A 23,982-nucleotide genomic window follows, 5' to 3' on the forward strand; every position below is an offset into this window, starting at 1 on the left:
TTGGGTGGTGGATTCACAAAAGAGGACTCGTAATTTCTACACTCATCCTCTTTCTATGCTTGTGCCCCGCAATTGGGATCATATTAGTGATAATATATACGTCAAGAGTCTCGTGTCTCCCCATCCCTAGGGGTGTAAACAAGCCCAAATGCTCGAGAGTTACTCGTGATCGGCTCGGTTAAAAGCTCGAACGAGCCGAGCCTTAACGAGCCCGAGCTCGAGCCTGAAATAAAGCTCGTTTTGTTATCGAGCCTAAAATACAAAGCTTGTTTAGGCTCGCGTGTTGGTTCAGTTCTGTTTGTGCAGAAGGAAAACAATATAAATCATACCTGTCAGAGCAGATGGTGCAGAGGAGAATCCAGTAATGGAGTTCGACATGCTTGTCATCTTGATCTGGTTCCTCCTTAGGGTACTGACTGATGATGGGGACTTAGAGAACCGAAAAGGGTATCGGTTAGGAGAGGAGGTTTCGTGATGATGTTATGGCTTATGGGGTGTGAATTGTGAAACTGAGTAACCCTTAAACCTCCACATAACTCTCCTTATATAAGCACCCAGGAGGAAACCTAATTAGTTACTAAGGGTAATATGGTCCATCAACAATTACCAACTAATTAAATAATAGGTTCTAATATATTTTGATCTCTATAATGTAAATGATTAAGATGGCTATAGATTAAATATTAATACTTAATATATTTAATCTTACATTCTCCCACTTAGCCGAGTAATCATTTACTATGAGTATTAGCTAAGCCTGATCAGGAGTTAACACTCATTTTAGCCTTAAACAAGTACTATAGCAGAGAAATACAGCCGTTGAATCATTATGCGACTCAGGACCCCCATTAATCATACTATAGCCTTAATTTAAAACCTAATCATCATGATCAAAATACACGTAAGCCCTTTGTTTGATTTGTAACTTTTATTTGTCTATATGCCATTATACCGGTTGAACATATTCTAACAGACATACAAAATCAAACTTGAGGAAAATTAACTAATACTTAGTCATTCATAGTACGATATGCAATTTCGCATGACTATTAATTAATACCCGTCTATGAGCTCTCTTAATAAGACTTATGGGTAATAGCCCTTCAGTTATAGGATCCTTAAGCATATCATGAATGTATTCGATACAAAACTTAGTTTCCTCAATTCGTTCATAAACGAATAATTAATTGCGTATCGAAACTTAATGCAGCACCTCTTGAACTGTTACTGTTCAAGGAGTTATGGTAGCTGACTTTATCACACTAATTCTTCAAAACATTATATGGAGTTAATAAACTTATGAGTCCACTGATTAAATTTCCAACAACATTTAGTGACCACGTTATGTCGTTATAACTTAGGTTGTTAATATCAGTGCATTATGACTCCTCCATGAAATAGGTTTTGTCTGCTGACATAAAGATATACCCGAAACTGCATTTTATAATCTTTGAATATCTCAAAGTTAGAGTAATAAACCGTTTTTAATTCTCACTTCTTCTTTAAATTGCAGTCTCTCGTTTCTTTTAAAGATATTGTAATATTCCATTAGATGCTACACATTAATCTAGACATATCTAGTGTGTTGCAATATGAGTAATATCTAAACGAGTATAGATTTAAACTTACATAAGGCTTCTAATTAATGAAGCATAAATAAATAATCTCATTTATCCTATTATCCTCTAAAGGAGAGCAATATTGATTGTTACATATGTAAGGACCCATTTAATGTTAAACTTATGGAACGAAACTAATATCCCATTTGGTCTATCTCAGTATGTTATGATATCAATCACGTAAGAGATATCTCTGAGTTTTATTATATCAAAGTTTGTGTTAACAATGCTTTGACTTATGTAACATATGCTTGTCAAAGAATGTCATCTATATAGACAAGTTTATTTTGGTTGCTCCCACTCATCTTGAGGTAGGTACATTAATCCACTTGATTCTTGATGAAAATAATTACGTTAGCTTTTCATCACATTATGATGTTTGCATTAACCCATACATGGATATTATTGGCTTACAAACAAAGTGTTCTATAACCTTCAGTTTGAAACTTTAGGTTGTTATCTAATGAACATGTAAATGTGTCAGCCATTTATTAGGGAAAATCGTTTTAATGTTCATCTAATGTAGCTTAAAACTATTATAAGCTACTAGAACAGTGATGATCCTCAAAGAAATCTTTTGTTAGATATGCAATAAAGATTCTTTAATAATTTATCTCTTCCTGAGTACAACCTTTGACAATCAATCATGCTTTTGAGTGTCTTAACGCTTATATTAGGATTTGGTTTAGTCATGAACATTCTTAGGTAACTTAATCAAATCCCAAACGTTATAAGAACACACAAAGTCAGTTTCACTATAAAACTGTTATATTCCATTCAAATGATTGATTTACACTAATGGCTTAATTTGAAGAGATAGGATCAGTAAACATTTCCAAAATCCATTTCAACTTCAATTAGGGAGGTTATGTAATCATCAAAGTTAGTAGGCTTTTAAACCTAGATGACCTCCTGAGTTGATTATTGGGTTCATTAGAAGTTTCAATTTTATGGATTAGCTCTTGGTTAGGTTGCTATCATTTTCATTCTAAGTTTGTAAGGGTTGGTGCAGTATGATATACAAGAGGTGTAATCGGAGTTAAATTCGGAGTGAAATTTAATGACACTCTTCCCCCCGCCTCTTGTATTCCTTGCAAATCATGATAAGGACTTTGACTGCTCCCATTAACCTTAGAAATCTTTAGGAACTCAGCATGCTTAGGGTCAATACTTAACGACCAACAAATTCTAATAGAGAAAACAAATTAATGACATTAGTCGTTGTAGTTTCTCTTGTTGAGGATTATGTTAGTTTAGGTAAGAAATCTAAGTGTGCCCACAATTAAGAAACAATGAAACTTTTGTAAGAGTAGCATTAGATTTGAGGAGACAAGTATTGATGATAGAACAGTGTCATGATGGAGCGGTGTCTTGTACAAGAGGTGCAAACTTATAAGGTAATGTAAAATTTTCACTCCCCACCTCTTGCAACTATTGCAAGTTATTATTAAGACACTTAATGCTCCCACTGATCTTTAATATCTCTAAAATGCTACAAGAAAAGTTTCAATGAGCTACGTGACGCGGGAACCTATCACATATACGTTAGACTTTATTTGATTTCTTTAATGTCCAGATATCATAAGAAACTTTAGGAACATATTTAATAGAAATCTTATAAAGTATATGTATGAATAAATTTCTTCTAAGACCGTGGGCCATATGTGACAAAATTTAGATACAAGTTGATAGTCTGTTAAATGATAAATGAATTATGTCTGAATATTCCATTTGGAATAAGTTCCACAAATGTCAATGAATGACTTATGATGGACCCATGCTTATTCCCTAAGCCAAGTCATATTTTAGGGCTTTAACGTCATGATTTAAAATCACTTAAAATGAGATTAGATGAATAATCATCCTCATTAACCATGTCATGATTTCTCATGAATTTTGGTTCTAATGGGTGAAATTTATAAGTCTCATTTTCCTTTTGTCAAATTCTCATTTGCATAATGACAAAAGTTGTGAAAAAAAAAAAATAAGGAATCATCTAGTTTCATCTTAGTAATGTTTCTATCCAGATATTTAGAACAAATAAGAGGAGAGTTTAAGATAAGTGTGACTTTATGATGACCATGCAAACCTCATAACCTTCATAACATTGCTTAATCATGATACTATATTCTGATTAATCAGAATATATAAGTTATCGAAAAGCGTTGTTGGAAGACTGTTCATTATGGTTCTTATAGTCTTAGCATTTAATTTTGTCACTAACTCTCATGTTAGTTATTTGTCGAGTTCTGGTAAGGAAACGTATGGAACTAGAGTCAACTAATCATGTGTTAATTGGAATATTAAAATTATCAGACTTAAATATCATTAGTAAGTTACTATCTAATCAATTTATCCAACTGCTCTTTAGAATAATGGATAGTCTCGTTGCTTATGCCTAGTCTAATGACATAATTATGCAGTGAGATTTTCCCTTGAAGAACCTGAATGTTGGGATTAGCACTTGTAATTTGTCTATGGACTTTAGAACAATCCTCTCTTAAGATTTTAGTGGTTGTAAGGTGAATAACATCTTATTTTCCAGTTTCAAACATTTATTTCTATGTACATATGTTGCTTATCAACGCACTCGTTATACTTTGGTACTTTTGAGTGTTATAGCTGATTTATAATGCATCAAATCGTACAAATGAAAACTTAGTATGTAATGTACTGGAAAATGTACTTATTTCCATGCGTAAGCCCTTAACTTTATGGGTCATGGTATTGTACATTATAATATATTCACATATACCACTTAACCTTATAATTTATAATTTTAAATGAAGACATGCGCCTTAGGAGTTCTTGTGATTATTCCACAATTATAGATTAGTCTTAGGAAAAACTGAATCTGGAATAACTTTAGTGATAGCAATTATGTTAGAGATTTCTTGATTATCATAAGAGACATCATGTTCGATTTACCCTAATCATCATGCTCTACTTTTCTTCTGTAGTGCCTTATCAGAAGAGAGCAATAGGGTTACCGTGTCTTAAGAGATAATCAAGGATTTAATTTAAGAGCTAAGTCTTATAGAAACTTTAAATAAAGCAAAACATTTTAGGCTTAGGAATTAGAGTGGATGAGATATAGATTTATAGAAGAAAATCATAGTGAGAAAAAAATGGGTACTAAGAATAAGGCAGACAAAATGATCACAAAATTAATTGAGGATCATTAATATAAGGATCATTATGTGAAGAGGTTGTGATATGTCTATTACTAACATCAAAATAATAGACTACTTAAAATTCTACTTAAACGAAGACAAAACAGCTTTGGCCAGAAGTGTAATCATTTAAGCATATGTGCAAAGTGGTTGTAACAAATCAGCTTTGGCCAGAAATTGAGACAAACACTTTAGTTATGCACTTGTTGAATATGCCATCTATGAATGAATTAGATCAGCTTTGGCCAGAAATAAAGACATTCATGCTTATGATGCACACACAACATAGCTTTTCGTAATACTTGGATGATAAGTAGATGCATCAAGTCAGCTTTGGCCAGAAATGATGCATCAGAAGCTCATTCAAGTAAAGCCATTTTGGTTTCTGTAAAACATTATTTGATCCTCATTAATTAACTAAATAATTACAAAAACCAATCATTTAATAGCAAACCACCCGTTAGCGCGGATCGAACTAATGACGTTATGGTTGCGAGTCGCAACTACGGTCTCGACTAATCACGTTATGGTTGTGAGTCGCAACTACGGTCTCGACTAATGACGTTATGGTTGCGAGTCGCAACTACGGTCTCGACTAATCACGTTATGGTTGCGAGTCGCAACTACGGTCTCGACTAATGACGTTATGGTTGCGAGTCGCAACTACGGTCTCGACTAATCACGTTATGGTTGCGAGTCGCAACCTCATGGTTGCGAGTGATGACGTTATGGTTGCGAGTAGCAACCTCATGGTTGCGAGTAGCAACCTCATGGTTGCGAGTAGCAACCTCATGGTCTCGAGTAGCAACCTCGCTAACAGCTGTTAGTTGTGATATCATAACCGAAAATTCGAAATCTAAGGGATTAAGAGATATTCTTTCCTGTTTTAAGCTGATCTAATTTTGTCAACAGATTTCGAAATTGCAATCTCTTTATCTTTTTAACAGTTTTTCTAAAAAATTTAGAGAACAAAAATAGATCAAAACCAGGAAAAACACTTAATAATCCAAATCATATTCCAAATCATAACAGAATACTTCGAATTTTCTCAAGAACATGATGAACCCTAAAACATAAAACATAAATTCTGGAACCCGAAACCTGAATTTTAATAGTTTTTTCTAAACAGATTTCGGCTAAACATAAACAAGTTAATTCCGAATGAGCATATCATTAATCTTTTTCCGAAAATCATGATTTCGAGTCGATCTTCATGACTCGAAACCGGCTGTGACGGTTTTGAAATTATAAAAAAATAATAATCCGTTTTCCAAGTTTCAATCCCAGAATTATGGATACGAAAACAGAACTGACTAATCAACATATGCTCTGATACCACATGTTGGTTCAGTTCTGTTTGTGCAGAAGGAAAACAATATAAATCATACCTGTCAGAGCAGATGGTGCAGAGGAGAATCCAGTAATGGAGTTCGACATGCTTGTCATCTTGATCTGGTTCCTCCTTAGGGTACTGACTGATGATGGGGACTTAGAGAACCGAAAAGGGTATCGGTTAGGAGAGGAGGTTTCGTGATGATGTTATGGCTTATGGGGTGTGAATTGTGAAACTGAGTAACCCTTAAACCTCCACATAACTCTCCTTATATAAGCACCCAGGAGGAAACCTAATTAGTTACTAAGGGTAATATGGTCCATCAACAATTACCAACTAATTAAATAATAGGTTCTAATATATTTTGATCTCTATAATGTAAATGATTAAGATGGCTATAGATTAAATATTAATACTTAATATATTTAATCTTACATCGCGAGCCTAAACGAGCCTATACAAAATTTTAATTTTCTTATATATAATATATTAATAATGATGATAACATTAATGAGCCGAGCTCGAGCCGAGCTTTGGCTCGTTTAAGCGATTTTGAAGTAAGCTTGAGTCGAGCTTTTAGCTCGTTTAAGGTTGTTCTCAAAATAGTTCAGGCTGAGTCGAGCCGAGCTCGAGCTTTGGATTTTACTCGCGAGCCGAGCTCGAGCTCAAAGAAGTAGGCTCGAACCGAGCCAAGCTCGAGCTTCATAAAAACCTAACGAGCCGAGCTCGAGCCTGGTTGAGCTCGGGCTCGGCCCGGCTGGTTTACACCCCTACCCATCCCTATAAGGTTTGTTTTCTTTTGACGTATCTATAATTATATACTTAATTAACACTAAATTGTCTTAATTTTTCTGTTTTTAATACAACAGGGACAGCTGGAAGGTAATTAAGTATAAAAGAACTCTCGTATACGAGTTATAACATTGGTCAAATTTATTTTATTTATGTGGTATTTATTTTATTTCATCTGACCCTATTTTCTTTATCTGAATCAGCTTATGAGCAACTGAAAACACTTGTTATCATCCACGTGTTTTAAATTCTTTTGAAATAAGATAAATTGTACAAAGACTATTATTTTGAACGTGAACGAACCAAACGCTATAAAACATACACCGGGGATGGTTTGTCATTCAAAGCATATCAAATATATCAACAACATGAGTTGAATTTTTGAATGATCTTGCTCTTTGAACTTCTGATAAACTCAAAGCAAAGCAAATATAAAATTAATGATTTAGAACTATAAACTTGCATTGGAATGCATATAAGAGACATCACTCGAGCCCAGATGCTGAAAAACAACGCCATATGGGTGACGAAGGCCCCACAGGTAATGTTGCTGGACATCATGCGAAAACCGTATTCGGTGAGGTATACGGCGAACTTGTATGCCAAGTTCACACCCTCCCCTCCCCCCTTCTACCGGTAAGTAAACCGTGCAAGAAGAATAGGTTATTTTAGGTGACCAACTCCTTGCCATCCCCCTCCCAACTATCGTCACCATAAGCCCACGGATTCTAACCAGGGGCGGATCTACAGCCAATAAAAAAGGGGTTCCCAGGAACCCGTTCGGTTCGTAATTTATAATGATAAGTTATATCGAAAAGCATGAAGGAACCCTTTAATATTATTTAGGGGAACCCGTTACCAAAACTGAACAGTGATGTACTGGTAAAGCGCTTGGTGTTTGTCGTTAACGTCCCGAGTTCGAGTCTTGTTAGGCTCCTTTCCTCTTGTTTATTTTTAATGTTTATGCCTTCTGCTTTTACTCTGCCTCAATTCCAAACACACACACTCTCAAAGTTTCATTCATTTTACTTTCAGTTGGTAAATGTAATGCTATTTGGTAGTTAATTGTTTTGTTTTTACTAATAAGATTGTTCATTAGGGCATGTGTAGTCATAAAGCCCTTTTAGGGGCGTTATGTGACATGTGGCATGCCACGTCACCCCGGGGCTTTATGGGGCGTTATGTAATTTGAGGCCATAGTCATAAAGCCCCTGTGTAATCATTACTCATTTTTTAATTTTTATTTTTTTAATTCATTTTGTAAGTTTTTTAAAAATAAAATTCATTTCATTAAATAAAAAAAAGTACAATAAAATAAAAAAAAACATGAAACTAGAAAAAAAAAACATTAAACTAGCATAAAAAAAAATTACACAATCAAAGATTATATTTTTTTTTCAATCCGCTCTTTTTGTGCCAACGCCATTTTCAAAGCTTTTCCCGTTAAGTGGTCATGCGGTTTGGAGTAGAAGTCAAAGTCGTGAGCCCATTGTCGATCCCGCATAATCTCCGTAACTTTTTCGTTCTCCTCCAAACGTTTGTTACCGAGTTCGTGTATGTCTTGAAGCCGCTTGTTTATCTCCGAAAACGCGTGACTCATATCCGTTCCCATAGACATCGACGACGACTTGGGTTTTTTCGCCCGGCTTTTTCTTCCGGGCGGTCTTGGTAGCTCCTCCACCGGCTCGTCATCCGGAATATCCTCGTTCAAGCCGATGTTTCGAGCGTCGGAGGTTGGCGTTTCGGGTTCACCAGACTCGTTTGTTTTGGACCTCTTTGATGGCCGTGTATTTCCCGAACGACCACTAGGAGTAGTTACGACGGCCCATTTGGGGCTATGGCGAAGGATTTGCCAACACTTCATGTACGGGAAATGGCCATTAGCGTTCGTATACTCGACCAATGCCTCTTGCGTAATGTCTTCATCGCTACTTCCACTTTTCCATCCGGAATACAAGCGTTGGTACACGGTTTGAAAGTTTGTGCACTTCTTGTTTATATCGGTCCACTTCCCCGATATAGAGTCCGGTAGGCGGTATTCCTCTCCTCTACCCATGAGCTCGAAAAAGAGTTCTCTTATTCGGTTCCAAAATACGGTTTTACTTTGATTGTTTGCTACAAACAAAACAATATAAAATGTTAGTTCAAAATTTAAAAAATAAAAACCGAAAATAATAAAAAACAGAAAAAAATAAAAAACAGAAAATAATTAAAAAACAGAAAACAATAAAAAAACAGAAAATAAATAACAGAAAATAAAAAACAGAAAATTAATAAACAGAAAATAATAAAAAAACAGAAAATAATAAAAAAACAGAAAAGAAAATATAAAACAGAAAATAAAAAACAGAAAACTGAAAATAAAAAAAAAACAGAAAAAAATTTAAAAACAGAAAAAAATAAACATACCTATGACCGGGTCCTCCGAAACATCGATGAAAGCGCGGGTTAACGCATACTCCTCTTCGGGCTCCCACGTTTGCACATTTTTTTTCGTTCGGGTGTTGGTTTCCACTTTCTTTTTATGTGCCCGTTTTGCTTTTCCTTTTCCTTTTTGCGTCTCCGGTTGCGTATCCGGTACCTCGGGTTGCGTCTCCGGAACAACATCGGGTTCGTGTAGTGGGGAGCCGAACGCTTGAGCCGACCCAAACGCTTGAGACGACCCCATCCCATCCGTGTTTTGACTTGGGTTCCACCCGTAGAGATTAGGGTCCCATGATAGCGGTTGGTTCAAAAGATTCATGAACCCGGGACTTTGTTGATTGTAATCGAGAAAATCGGAGCCGAAAGGGTTGGGTCTAGTGGGAACCGGTGCCACGGGGCGAGTAGGATTGCCACTTTGGTTTGGGTCCGCACTAGATCGGGGAGGAATGAAGCTCCGGTTGAATGGATTCATTGTATAAAATATCAAGAATTGTAAAAAAATTTGGGAGAGATGAGAATGTTTGAATGTGTGTGGTAAAAAAATAAAGAGATGAGATTGATTTTAAAGGAAAGTTGAAAAATAAATTGAATTTTTTTTTTAATGAAATTGACCGTTTGTAACGGTCATAATATTCAAACCATTTCTCTTCACGCCGCTATTATTATCGCGCTGGACAAAAATTTTCGAACATAGCGCCGGGGGGGGGGGGGGGCGGTGTTCGCGGCGCCATAATGGCGCGATCATGGGCTAAAACGCCCCAGTACACATAACCTTAAGGCCGTTCAAAAAAAAAGATGGTTCATTAAGTTAAGTACTAGATAAATAAAAGTACATTCAAACACCCATGGCATTATAGCCTAGTGGTATCTTGGTGGTGAGATAAGGCTTATGACCATTAGGTCATGGGTTCGATTCCCACAAAGGTGGTTTTTCGTAAATTTATTGGGTTTCCTCATGAATTGGTGTATAGGTATTATTGCCTACTGGAGATAGATATGATCGGGTGGTTCTGCTGGTGGCACGATGATACTCCAGTGGTCCGTCAGTGATCCAAATTTACCGTTCAAAAAAAAGTACATTCAAACATTCGCTACCACAAGACCGCAAGATGATCACCCTGGAAAAAGGGAATATTACATTCAAACATCTATGTTTTAATTCATTAAAAGTTAAAAAGATCTTGAATTAATTACCGCTGTCAACCTTAGTTTATATAGGCAACGAAACACTTAAAACGCTATAAAGTAAACACTTTAGCGACTCTAAAATGTTGCCAATAATAGCATGATGATGTTTTTTTTTCATTATTGTATCGTATTTTTATTTTGTCATGAACCTTACCCGACCCGAATCGTTGAACCGACCAGAATTTTTTTATGTTGAGACATATGAAATTGGAACATTTAAAAAAGTGAACCCCTTGGAAAAAAATCCTGGATCCGTCACTGATTCTAACTTGCATCACATGCAAGACTTAAATCGAACGAAAGATTTAAATCAAACAACCCTGTGTTGTTATTTTGATTCAAATCATACGTTGCTTGATTTGACTAGCTAGTCGACTCACCACCGAAACAATAATTGTTGTCCCAAAACAACATTGTTAGCGTTAGATAACTTCAATAGAGAGAGAATATAGAAGATTCGAATAGAAGTTGAATGAAAAATGATAAAAAAAAAAAATTGTAGCTGTTTGTATAGTAAATTTTAACGGAATATTATGTCTACTCAAATAAATAACACACGAATCGAGGAATATTACATTGAGTCGCACATGAATCGGGAAATCTTACATCAAATCAACAATTAGAAAAACTATCACTGTATACGGCCCTTTATAACTTTATAAGGACCATATAAAGTGCTCGTAAACAACATACCCAAACACCTCAAATTTTTATTTTCACACACTTTGTACAGGCTATATAATACAACACGGCCCGTATAGAATGTATGAAAATAAGATAGGTGTGCCTTTATATGTTTTACTTATTTGAAGTAAATGATTTAGTTTCTTGGTTTGCATAACTTTCAAAGAAGTGGGGCTCGTATACAAAACATAAGTTAAAAAAAAGGCAGTTAAGTACTTACGTGTACCTCGTGAGAAGTTGAGAACAATCTAGGACCGAAGCTACTCGACAAAAAGATTTCCAACCTCTAAATATAAATATATATTTAATTTAATAAAACTCCTGCTTTCATCATTCCATTCCATTCTCCCTCATAATCTTTCCGCTTCTCCTTCAGATCTTTCTCATCGATTAACAGGTACACATGTTTTTTTTCCTTCAATTGCAATTTATCATCATCATCAGCATCATTTCGTAAATTTACGTTATTTTTGGCAATATTTATGTGTGATTTAGTTTTAAATCAGTGAGTTGATGCTGCTATTTAATTAATGTAGATCAATTTATGTGTGGTTTTAAGTTTTAAATTTGCAGCTTTTTATCTAATGTTTATGTGCAAATGGACGATTAGGACTTAGGAGTCAGCTTGTAGCGTAAATTATTGTTACATGTAACTTGATCAAGCTCACTATAATTGGATTAGTGTTGTTTGTAGGTTTGCATATAGAATTAGGATACAACTTTTAGTAATTTATCGCCTACATGATTTTTTCTTTTTTTGTTATAATATTTGCCTATTTTTTTCATATTTCTCAATTGTGAGTTTTGAGAGAGGTCATAATAACAGTGCATATATGTTAGGGCTATTCAAAAAGCTCGCAACTCGCAACAAACTTGAATTTCGCTCGATAAAAGTTTGGCTCGTGATCGGCTCGGTTTGCAAACGAGCCGAGCTGAGCCAAGGTAGGTTCGATCTGTGGTTCGCTCGTTTGGTACACATACATTTACAAATATAACCTAAAATTTTAATATAATTTTAAGCAATGGTTTTTAATTAGTAAATAATGTTCTATTAGCCTAAATATTGTTTTGCTTGTTTTTTTGGTTTTATGTATATCATTATGTGTAAAAAATACAAAAATTAAAAAAATATATATGCTATTAAATAAATGATGAGCCAGGAGCTGGCTCGAGCTTTTGACAAGCCGAGCCAAGCCGAGCCCAAGCCCAACATTTCAGCTCGTTAAGATAATTGAACCAGCTCGGCTCGGGTCGGCTTGGTTCGGTTTGCTTTATAGCCATAGCACATATGCACTAACTAAGCAGACTTTAGGTGGTGAAAGTTATTGATTTCATACTGAAATCATAAAAAAAATGTTGCTTAATTACTTGGTCATATTGTATTGAGAGTCGCTGTTAGGTTTTTGATTGATTTTTTTAGTTCTAAAGAAGAATCATTCACATGTGATTGACTAGTATAACATTGTTCCGAATTAGGAATCTTGAATCTATACGATCTGTTGTAAATTAAGGAATGCCGAGGGAACGGGAAAATAAAGATGTACCGATTACTTCCCGGGGCCCATTCAATGGTCCCGGGGATTTAGCATCTCATAGAGGCTTGTTCTCTAGCATCTTTGGAGGAAGGGACCCCTTTGATGACCCGTTTTTCAGTCGACCGTTTGGACGTATGTTTGAGCCTAGACATGGTTCTTTTGATGACATGCCACATCCAAACACAAGCGGTTCCAAGGGGCTACTTATTGAAGAGTTGGATTCCGATGATGAACAAGAAGATAAAAACGATGATTCTGGCAAAGGTCCCCTTATTGAACATCCGGACGATGAAGGTACCGTCAATACAATTTTTAGATTGCGTTTTGTCTGTTGTCGGGAATCACTATGGGCATGGTTGTAAAAATCGTTAGGCGCTGGTCGGGCAGTGGGGTACCTACCGACTAGCAATATAATCAAATTAGGATTTTATATGTAATTTTTCAAATTTATATACACACACAAAAAAAATGTTTCAAAACTTTATATATAATTTTTCATACTTATTAATCGGTCAGATCGGATTAATAAGCATAATTTTTCAAATACTTCATACTTTTGACCGATTTTGATCAATATTCATCATTTTGACCGTAATTTGACAGCCATTCACTGTCTACCGATTTTGGGTCCAGTAGGTGAAATTTAATCAGTAAACTAGCGATTACCGAGTAATTTCGGCGATTAATCCCAATTTTTATAAACTGACTAGGAGTGTGGGTTTGATAGTAGAGTGGAATGGGAATAAGTATCATCGATACTACTATTTCTTCTTTCCCGGGTTTCAATCTTATATGATTGATTATATGGTTATTTAGCAGAGGAAGTGAAGAAGGATGTGAAGTTTAACGAGAATCATAACCGGATTGAAAGGACCAAGCCCCAGACACATAGCACTAGCTTTAAGAAAGTTACATACGGCGGTATAAATGGAACATATTACACTGCCGCTACAACCAGGAAGTCGGGTAGTGATGGGGTAAGTAACTTTTACAAATATGGTATAATGCCCTCGATAATCGATATTGATATATTATTTTTGGCAATCAGATGGTGATCGAAGACAGCAAAGAAGCCGATAAAGCAACAGGTCGAGCAACACACAGAATTTCTAAAGGAATACATGAAAAGGTGCGTTAATGATTTAACGTTTGAGATATTAGTGACCGCATATGAGAGTAACACAGATCTAGAATTTACAATATTGTTTATTTATTATTTGTTAATGCCGAAACTAAGTTTAACTACTTGATTTTCTTAGGGTCATTCTGTCATGAGGAAACTTGGTACGGATGGGAAAGTGGATACAGTGCAGACCCTACACAACCTCAACGAAGGTTATCTTTAGACTCTTAGTAATCTCGAGGCACATTTATTCATGTTAATTAGAGATAGAATTCTCGACCCATTTACTTATTCCTAGGGCTGCAAACGAACTGAACGAACACCAACAAGAGCTTGTTCGTGTTCGCTTGTTAACAAATATATGTGTTCATGAACACTTACCGAACGAGATGTTATGTTCGTGTTTGTTTGTTAAGGAAATGAACTTGTTTGTGTTTGTTTGTTAATTTTAGGCAACGGACAAAAATGAACGTTGATGAACACAAATGAGCACAAACTAATGTTCATGAACACAAATGGACACAAACGAACACAAACAAGCGTTCATGAACAGAATATATAATACATTGACACTTATTTGTTGGAATTTTGAAGTATTTGAATAAAATCATCATCATCATCATCATACTCAGTAAATCCCACCAATAGCAAAGCTAAGGTAGGGTCCGAGGAGGGTAAGATGTAGACAGCAGCCTTACCTCTACCCTGTAGGAATAAAGAGCCTGCTTCCAGTGAGACCCTCGGCTCAAAGTATTTAAATAAAATATAAAAACTAAAAACACTAATGAACTATCAAACACAAACAATCACATTACCAAATGTTCAATAACATAAATGAACGAACGTGGCATCGTTCATTTAACTAAATGAACGAAATTTCTTGTTCTTGTTCGTGTTCGTGTCCGTTTGTTTAATAAACGAACGAGCACATACGGACTTCCCGCCGAACGTTTGGTTCGTTTGCAGCCCTGCTTATTCCCCTCCTTTTTGACCAAATACCCAACCGCTCCATCTTGCCACCTATATTGTTTATTAAACCACTTAAGTTAGTTATGAGACCGGAATCTAAGTCATGGTCATTCCTTAGATGAGTTGGCGGGTTTTGAACAAGAGTGGAAAGGTAATGCCGACATGCACATCCCTGGATGGAACGAAGAATTCAACTTGTTGGAGAGGACAGGTAAGCATCAGTTAGTCCGTCACATGTTAATTATGTTCCTATTATATTGTAAGTTTACTTGGATTAAGCGATAGTCAAAGACATAAATAAAATTATTCATCATCGCTTATCAATCTTCTTGAGAGTTTTTGGTTATATGTTCACCAAAACCAATCCAAAAAGTCAAAAACCGAGAATCGAGTTCAGTTAACAAGGGACTCTTTTCCTTTGTTTTACAGGATCGGGTAGTATGCGACCATTTAACTTGGCGCTCAAGGGTAGTGAAAGTGTAAACGCCGACAATGGAGCAAGGAGGAGCAGTAGTTCGGGTGGACGACCTAAAAAGGTGGTTACAATCAACATAGATTGGAATTGAATGCATTGTAAACACTAAACAGCCAAGGTTATATGATTTGTGTCGATAAATACATTCATTAAACCTACATCCTATGGGTCGATCAAAGAATCTTACTTTCTCGTAATAAGGTTTTAAAAGTTGCATGAGTTTTGTAGCTCGGTGTCTTGCTAGACAAAATATATATATATATATATATATATATATATATATATATATATATATAGGGAGCCGCTAGAATGAGAACCACCTCGAGTTGTAAGAACCGCGAGAACTACACCCCACGGAGCGCCGTTCGACATGATTTTTTTTTACAAGTAGATGTGTATATTATAAACACAGCCGTAAAAAATCATGGCGAACGGCGCTCCGTGGGGTGTAGTTTTTTACACCACAAGTTTGGTGAAAAAAAAAAAGAAAAAAGAAAAAAAATTAAAAAACACCAAACTTGTGGTGTAAAAAACTACACCCCGCGGAACGCCGTTCGCCATGAGTTTTTACGGCTGTGTTTATAATACACACATCTACTTGTAAAAAAAAAATCATGGCGAACGGCGCTCCGTGGGGTGTAGTTCTCGCGGTTCTTACAACTCGGGGTGGTTCTCATTCTAGCAGCCCCCTATATATATATATATATATATATATATATATATATATATATATATGTATAGCTTCTTTTTTTTGGAACTTGTCTCTTGGTCGTTTTTATATCCCGTGATGTTCGCGTGTTAGTTTTGAAAGCGCGATAATGATGGTATTAAGACCACACGGCGTGGGCGTGGAAACACGGCGTTGTTGTCAGTCCACGCCCACAAAACCACCTCGTGCCCCGTGTTGTGAACGGCGTTATGCTTGGGGCTTGAGGATTTCCGCCGGCGTGGGGGCAAATATGAGGGTGAGATGGAGGCTCTTGATTTGTGGATTGGTGGTTGTAGTTTAGGTTTGTTTTGATTGGTTGATGTTTATTTTCTTTTTAAATTTTTTTATTCTCTTCCACGCCACTTTCCTACCCTGTGCTTTTTTTTCTTCATGCATGCTGACGTGGTTGTCACATGTCGTTCTACGTCCTTCATTCAAGCCTCTCTGCACCGTGTATTCTAAGTGAAAAAGAAAAATGTGTTAAATAGTTAAATCTGATAGAAATTGGATCGATTTGGAAGTAGTATTTTATAGAAATATCACTTTAACTTTTATCATAAGAAGTATATATACATTCACAATCAATAACTATTAGACGGTTATTGGGAGGAGAACATCCATCATATGTATTTGTATGTATATATAGTTGGGTACAAAGTTTATTTTTTCTATAAAATGTAAAAAGTCATAAAACACCTTGATGTCAACCATAAAACACGCTCAAAACACACAAATAACATAGCGAAGATTACTAAAACACCATATTTGTGTGTTTTATCTTGATTATCATGTTGTGTGTTTTATATTCATAGTTCTATGATGGTGGTTTTGAAGTTTTTAAGGATTGTTAGGGTTTGAGTATTGTGTTTTAGTAATCTTCACTATGTTATTTGTGAGTTTGAGTGTGTTTTATGGATGAAATTGTGGTTTATTATGGCTTTTTACCCTTTGTAAGAAAAATGGACTTTGTAGCCGAACCCCACCCTACATTCACAATCAATAACTATCAAAACAGCTATTGGGAGGAGAAAATCCATCAGATGTATTTGTTTATATATATGGTTTATAACAAATCTACTATTGGGTGTAGTAGTTAAATTGTTTGGGTGGTTGATAAGGTGAACTTTATCAAATCGAATTTTTACTGACAATTGTATTTAAGTTTACGGGTTGTATGATTTAAAGTGTAGGAGTATAAACATAAATTTATTAAAAGATAACAAATTTGATGTAAATGAAAGTTTATACTAAAATACAAAATAGTATATTCCTCATGAGGGAAAGATTCAAATGAAAACCATTAGTTATTGTGAAAACTCGAAAACTAACTAAAAAAGCCAAAAAAACATATCATTTTTTTTTTTGCATAATAATTTTCGCAGGTTTTTTTATATAAAAAAAAGTTCAAAAAAAAAAAAATTGTATAGTGCACATGTGTAATACTCATGGTTGCAAAAGTCGCTAGGCGCTCCCTAGTCGGTAGACTGGGGAGTTGAGAGTACTCGGTCTAGGCGGAGAGTACCCGGGGAGTACTCGGACATGGTAAACTATAAAGAAATTACTTGTTGAAGATTAAATATATGTCAAATAACACAAATTTACTAATATTTATAACAAAATATGTGAAAATGATATTCATTCTTTAATATGATAGGCATAGAAATTAAGTTTTATTATTATTTAAGTCAAACTAGGCCCGAGTTGACCTACTAGATCCAATTCTGGCCGAGGTTGACCGCATTTGACCGACTCCGAGTAACTAGGCGGAGTCAAAGAAAGTCGCCTCGGTAGCCTACCTTGTAGCGACTACTCGGGGAGTACTCGGCCTTGGAAACCTTGTTTTACAACCATGGTAATACTACACATGTGTATGTGTACTACAAATTTTTTTTTTTTTTTTGAAAAAAAGTTTTTTTTTTCATATATAAAAACCAGCGATTTTTATAAAAAAAATTAAAAAAAAAATTTTTGTGTGTTTTTTAGGTTTTTTTTAGTTAGTTTTCGAGTTTTCACAATAAAAGTGGTTTTCATTTGAACCATCTCCTTCCTCGTGATAATTCTAAATTAATATGTACTTAAGTATGTTTATTATTGAATTTCGCTTACATTTTCCATTGCACTCTTTAAGCGTTACATAACAAACACGTTTCCGGACTCTTTTTTGTTGGGGAATTTTCAGAAACCGGACGATCAGAGAGGCGTGTAATCACTCTCAGATCAAATTATTTCGGTGGTTCATCCGAATAATTCAATCGGATACAACTCTGATTTCGAGAAATTGAACTAGTGTATGTTGTTTTGTGTGAATTGATGAACCAGAAGAATTGTAATAAAAAATTGAATACGAAAATAGGGTTTTGGGGTGTAACTGCCCAATGGCAGTTAATCCAATTTTTGGACAAAACTGCCATTTTCAAACATTTCGAAAATGTGGCAAAATTCAGAAAAATAAAATTTCTGTCACATTTCGAAAATGTGGCAAAAATTGAATACGAAAATAGGGTTTTGGGGTATATAAGCTCGACCCCAGCCAGGGGCTCTGCCCCTTGGACCCCGCCAGGGGCTGCCGCCCCTTGGACCCTGCTCCCAGGGGCGCTGCCCCCGGACCCCCGCCAAGGGGGCGCTGCCCCCTTGGAACCCCCGTAGAGTACGGGCTCCGCCCGTACACTTCGAATAATAATGACTCAAACAAGCGTGCACTCCCGCACCTCCTAACTTGCTTGATGTGTATTATTATTCGCTTTGATCACCAAGTCAATCCCTGATTACACTAAAATATCTAACATTTTTAAGTGTTGGAAAACGCAAACACGCTTACCCTATACTACAACAATACTAGTTTGGTCTTTTACAAGTCGTGTCGAAGTAACAAAGCAACTCAGGTGTTTTTATTCCATCAATTTCACTTGTGGATCCTACAAATTAAAACAAAACTTGATGTCATTATTCATATGTTCCTACAATTTTTTTAAATTGTAGATCAAAATTGTTGTTTCTCATTTGTAGAAGTTTATTGTTGCATTAAACATGATATGTGTAACTAAAAAAAGTGCAAAATGTCACACCCCAACTGATGGCGGAAACATCGGAGTGAGCCGAAATAGACTGATCATTACTCATAACACTAAATTGTGACAAATATTTAATAATAAATTTCATTTCATTGCTAAAAGAATCAATTACATTGTTTGAAATCGAATACAATAAGTTGAAACAAAATGAATTACGTTACAACAAGTATTTAAAGTTTAAAATGCGTTTCTAGGCATCCTACTAAGTTTCGTGTATCATTATCGTCATCATAATTCTGCAACATGTTTTAAAGTATAGTTCAATACAAAAGCATTGACGAGTATACAAGTTTTGAGTACTAGTATATAAGTAAAAAGATTGTCTCAAATCCAATATAGCAATTTTATATACAAAGTTGAAGCTAGCATGCATAACTATAGGCCAAACCCAAGTGTCCACGAGAATAATGCGCATCCCTGTCACCGAAGTGAATGAGAGCGTAACTATAGGCCAAACCCAAGTGTCCACGAGAATAATGCGCATCCCTCGTTACCGAAGTGAATGAGAGCGTAAAGTATAATGACTTAACAATACCCCGACGGGCGGCGTGCTACTCCTATAGCGCTATAATTGTTAAGGTGGGTTAGTTAAGTTAATGACAAGTAGAGTGCATGAAAATATTCTAACATAAACAACCTAAACATAATAAATAGAGGCATACTATAAGCTAGTGGAGATCTATCATCTATAACGATACCATTACTGCAAATGAAGTTATAAATGATACCATTGACATTAAAGAATCAGAATATGAAGTTTTTAAATCTTTTAACTGGTACCAGTATCTCTTGAATTACATAAGATTTGTGAATGTTGCGATTGGTATTTGGTTTCACACCCTTTCATCGTTACCTTAATTGCTTCATAGTTTTTTTTGTCGAAAAATATGCATGTGCTTATGCAAGTTTTTTACTGATTGAAGAATCATATTTACAGCTTAGTTATCACATCCCCTAATAACTTCACTTTGATCCTATTATTCTCTAATGGCAGAAAAAAGGGTCTAAATAGCATTAACCATATCTATGAATATACTGTTGATAAAAGGGTTGTGCACTATCAAAAGGTGACTATAGTATGATTTTATTTTTCAGACTGGAAAATTGTGTATCATACTATCATCAAGAGTCACAACTTGAATATCCGTTTATATATCAACTTAAATACTTTAATAATATCATGTTTACTTGTTATAACAACCCTCGGTAAAACCGACATTCTCATAATAATTCCGACACTCTAATATATCTTTAAATATATCAACTTGTCTTTATACGCACCCCGTATGTGAAAACCGAGCCCGAAAATAGATTATACTATATATAAAATAAATAAAAAACAAAATTTGTTAAACTGAGGCGGGCCGCGTAGGGCCTCACCTCAAGTTCATGCGGGCCGCGCGAATAGGAAAACCTGATATCGCCAAAACCATAAGCCCAAGCGGGCCGCGTACATGTTTGGTCTAGTTAACGCGGGCCGCGCGCGTCCTGATTTGTGGCATGACCCGGAGCCGACACGTGTCAACACCGTGTCAAGTCTAGTGATGAGCGGGCCAAGCTACGCCGTTGACTCCATTTGACGCGGGCCGCGTGAACCCGGCCCAAATCCCACGCGGGCCGCGAGAAGGTCAAGATCAGACATTATAAATAGCACGCATCGGCTTCATTCGACGATCGCTCACAACTTTCTTTCTTTCTAAATTTCTGAAGTAGTATACACTATAGCCGGGTATTATACCCCCTAAATTAGCGAGGTTCTGCTACGATGTAAGTATTATAACCCCTGGAGACGTATTAGATACGCTGCCCGATTGATCTAGGGTTCCGTAACGGCTGTCGTGGTTCTGCCCGACGTAGTCGTTGGAATACCGTCTCGGGGAGGGTATTACTAATGTTAAAATGGGTTATTATACTAACACACGTGCATTTGTGTAAATTATAGATATTCACCAGGAAATCATAAAGGAAAACCCTAAAATAGCAATGTGAGTAATCTCCTTTTTATTAACAGTTTTTACAAAACCTTAACCTTTTTACAATGCAATTTAGCAGTGATTGAGTCTTTGTAATTCTACAATTACTGCCGGTATGTTGGGGTTTTGTATACAAAATGTGAGTAACGTTACCATTGGACGAAGAGTTAGCCAATGGGTAATATGACCCTCAGTCAGACGTGACACTACTGAATGAGTAATTGGGTAGATGGAAACATTGTAATCGCCCTCAATACTGTTTAAAGTTAAATTAATAATTCTTGATTAAACTGAGATTCATTCACCAGTATTTTCCACTGACAAAACCTTTTTAAAACGCGTTTCAGGTAACAAAATGTGAAAGCCAAACTAGAAGCCAGCTGGACAGCACTGAAGGCTTGGAAAAGTGGCTATAAAAGTTACCTAAATAAAAGAAAGCGTTTATTTCAATAAAGTGGGATTTATCCCTATAATTCAGTGTGTAATAAAAACTTGGGTTTCACCCATGTGTTTGATATTATAAGGTGGTTTACTCTGATTTAAACATTTCCTAACTACGGTCCTGATGAAATTTCCGCTGCCAAATAAATTAATAACGTGATACCACCGCAACTGGCTCACGGCCGCCCGTTCCCGGGAGAGAGGGATCGGGGGTTGTGACAGGAGGTGGTATCAGAGCTATGCCACTGATTCAGCCACAGAAGTGTTCTGCTGACATCAAAATTCAAAGTGTTAGGAAATAAATTATGGAAATACGTGTATAATTGTATTTCTTGCTATGTGTTATCTGACTATTTGTTAGTTTACAGTATGAGTGACCAAGGACCTTCTGACGCCTATCGTCAACTGTCTGGTTCGCCTAGGAGCGAAGGCACCTCCTCTTCTCAGCCTGCCCTCTCAGGGTATTCTGCTGACACAGAAGAAGGGATCTTTGTGTTTAAGGCTTAGTCTGAAGAGCCATTTCCTCAGAAAAAGAGGGGATGGTTCAGTAGGGGAGCGCACGAGCGTAGGAAAAGAATGAAAAAGTTGCAGGAACAGCGAGTGTTAGCCGCAGCAAAAAGAGAAACTGATGCTTATAATCAAGATATGCTCAATAGGAGTATCGCTAATATCCATATTTTAGCAACCACTGCTGCTGACCCAAACCTGGAACAAATGCTAGCACCACAACCACAAAATCCTGACCAACCCATGGAAATAGAAGACCAGATAGAAATACCTGATTTCAACCCGGAGGAGATACCTAGGGTACCTGCACCTGATCCTCTAGACCCAAACAATTACGACCCCTGGTGGGACGATGTTAGGGACTACGTGCAACAAAACCCAATACAGGAGAATGTGCCAATGTCCAACTTAGGAGCTTATCCAGGGTTAGATCCTCAAGATCCCTACAACATTAGTGATGCATACGTTAGGGAAATTTTAGAGAACCCATATCCTTACCAGGCTCCGTATCAGGAACCCGTACCTCAGTTTCCAAACCCAGTCCTAGAACCTGCACCCCCAATGAGTGCAGAAAATGTCCAGGAACTTAGGACTTTCGGGGAGGAAATTTTAGAAAGCAGTGATCGAATGCGACAGGTGGGAGAGCGTCTCGTCTGGAAGTACGACGAGCGCAATATGGATTTTTGGATGAATCCATATCAGTGAACGCGATGACAATACGGTAGTAATAATAATAATATAATAATATATGTGTGTATATGTTAAAAAAAAAAAAACTACGGATGCATACTATTAGTATTGTAGCTTTACATTTCAGTCGGTATTGTAATTTTTATTTCTGTACTGGTGTGTATTGATGCATACTATATAAATAGAGTAAATGTCGCAATGCTCGACGCTTTTGGTTAAAAAGTGCGTGTCATGTGATTGGCTATATATAAATATTATTTGTGATATTAATATTTGGTAAATGTCTAAAATTCAGATGGCCGACGCGGGAAATCAAGAAAATCTGAATAACGATAACCAGAGTAACATTAACGTGGTTAATGAGAATTCGGACAATAATAACAACGGAAACCAAATGGATAATAGTGCCGTTCAGCATATTGTGGCACAGGGAATTATAGATGCGATGCCATTTATTATTCAAACAGTTCAGGAAGCGAATAATAAAAGTAAGCATAGCAGTAAGCGACCAACTGAACCAGAAAACAGCGTGAACAATGGACCCATACTTCAAGCGCCCGTTCCCAAAAGAAGAAGAACCATGCCACATGGTTGTTCTTACAAGGAATTCTGGTCCTGCAAACCAATAGAATTCTCGGGCAATGAAGGACCCATTGCAGCTTTACGCTGGATAGAGAAAACTGAGGCAGTTCTGAAAATAAGCAAGTGTGCTGAAGAAGATAAAATAATGTTTGCTTCAAATCTGTTTAAAAATGCAGCCTTAGAATGGTGGAAAACTATCCTCCAATCCAGAGGAAGTGATAGAATTTATAATATGGAATGGGAAGAATTCAAGAACATGGTAGAAAGGAAATTCTGCCCTCCCAATGAAAAAGAACAGATAGCAAATAAGTTCCTAAATCTTAGAATGACCGGGGTAGACAGTAAAGGTTACACTACCACATTCTTTGAATATGCTAGGATGGTACCAACCCTTGCATCACCAGAACCAGTGTTAATCTCCCGTTATATCTGGGGATTAATTGGGGAGATTAGGCATGTAGTCAAGGCAGCTAGACCTCAAACCATAGAAGAAGCTGTAGAACTAGCCAATACCTTGACAGATGAGTTAATCCGTACTAGGGAAGAAGATCAGAGGAAAAACTTATCCCAAAGGCTTACCCAAGAACTCCGTTCTAAGAATTTCAACCGTAGGAATGTAGGTTCTACATCTGCACCTTATTGCAAGTATTGCAAAAGGAAGCATTCTGGAAAATGCTCCATATACTGCAATTTT

General features: G+C 36.4%; 2 protein-coding genes across 2 annotated transcripts; one reads left to right on the top strand and one right to left on the bottom strand.

Moving 5' to 3' along the window:
* Nucleotides 1-8,279: 8,279 nt before the first annotated feature.
* On the bottom strand, nt 8,280-9,669 carry LOC110918330 (glutathione S-transferase T3-like). The gene is made up of 2 exons (XM_022162663.2): nt 9,327-9,669; nt 8,280-9,032 (listed from the first exon to the last, which is right to left on the bottom strand). The coding sequence occupies exons 1-2, from the start codon at nt 9,658-9,660 to the stop codon at nt 8,302-8,304; spliced, it is 1,065 nt and encodes a 354-aa protein (XP_022018355.1). The 5' UTR covers nt 9,661-9,669; the 3' UTR covers nt 8,280-8,301.
* Nucleotides 9,670-11,521: 1,852 nt separating this feature from the next.
* On the top strand, nt 11,522-15,542 carry LOC110915642. Its single transcript, XM_022160371.2, has 7 exons — nt 11,522-11,610; nt 12,725-13,042; nt 13,565-13,725; nt 13,797-13,877; nt 14,008-14,083; nt 14,959-15,051; nt 15,270-15,542. The coding sequence occupies exons 2-7, from the start codon at nt 12,727-12,729 to the stop codon at nt 15,404-15,406; spliced, it is 864 nt and encodes a 287-aa protein (XP_022016063.1). The 5' UTR covers nt 11,522-11,610; nt 12,725-12,726; the 3' UTR covers nt 15,407-15,542.
* The last annotated feature ends 8,440 nt before the right edge of the window (nt 15,543-23,982 follow it).

Source organism: Helianthus annuus, chromosome 6 (genome assembly GCF_002127325.2).
Source record: "Helianthus annuus cultivar XRQ/B chromosome 6, HanXRQr2.0-SUNRISE, whole genome shotgun sequence".
NCBI classification, from domain to species: domain Eukaryota; kingdom Viridiplantae; phylum Streptophyta; class Magnoliopsida; order Asterales; family Asteraceae; genus Helianthus; species Helianthus annuus.

Bases quoted from the DNA above. Each gene is read 5' to 3' on its own strand.
- LOC110915642 (XM_022160371.2), top strand. From the start codon at position 12,727: ATGCCGAGGGAACGGGAAAATAAAGATGTACCGATTACTTCCCGGGGC. The intron at 13,878-14,007 runs GTGCGTTAATGA...TGATTTTCTTAG, and splicing joins CTAAAGGAATACATGAAAAG to GGTCATTCTGTCATGAGGAA. The intron at 14,084-14,958 runs GTTATCTTTAGA...GTCATTCCTTAG, and splicing joins CCTACACAACCTCAACGAAG to ATGAGTTGGCGGGTTTTGAA.
- LOC110918330 (XM_022162663.2), bottom strand. From the start codon at position 9,660: ATGAATCTTTTGAACCAACCGCTATCATGGGACCCTAATCTCTACGGG. The intron at 9,033-9,326 runs GTATGTTTATTT...TTTTGTTTGTAG, and splicing joins TTCGGAGGACCCGGTCATAG to CAAACAATCAAAGTAAAACC.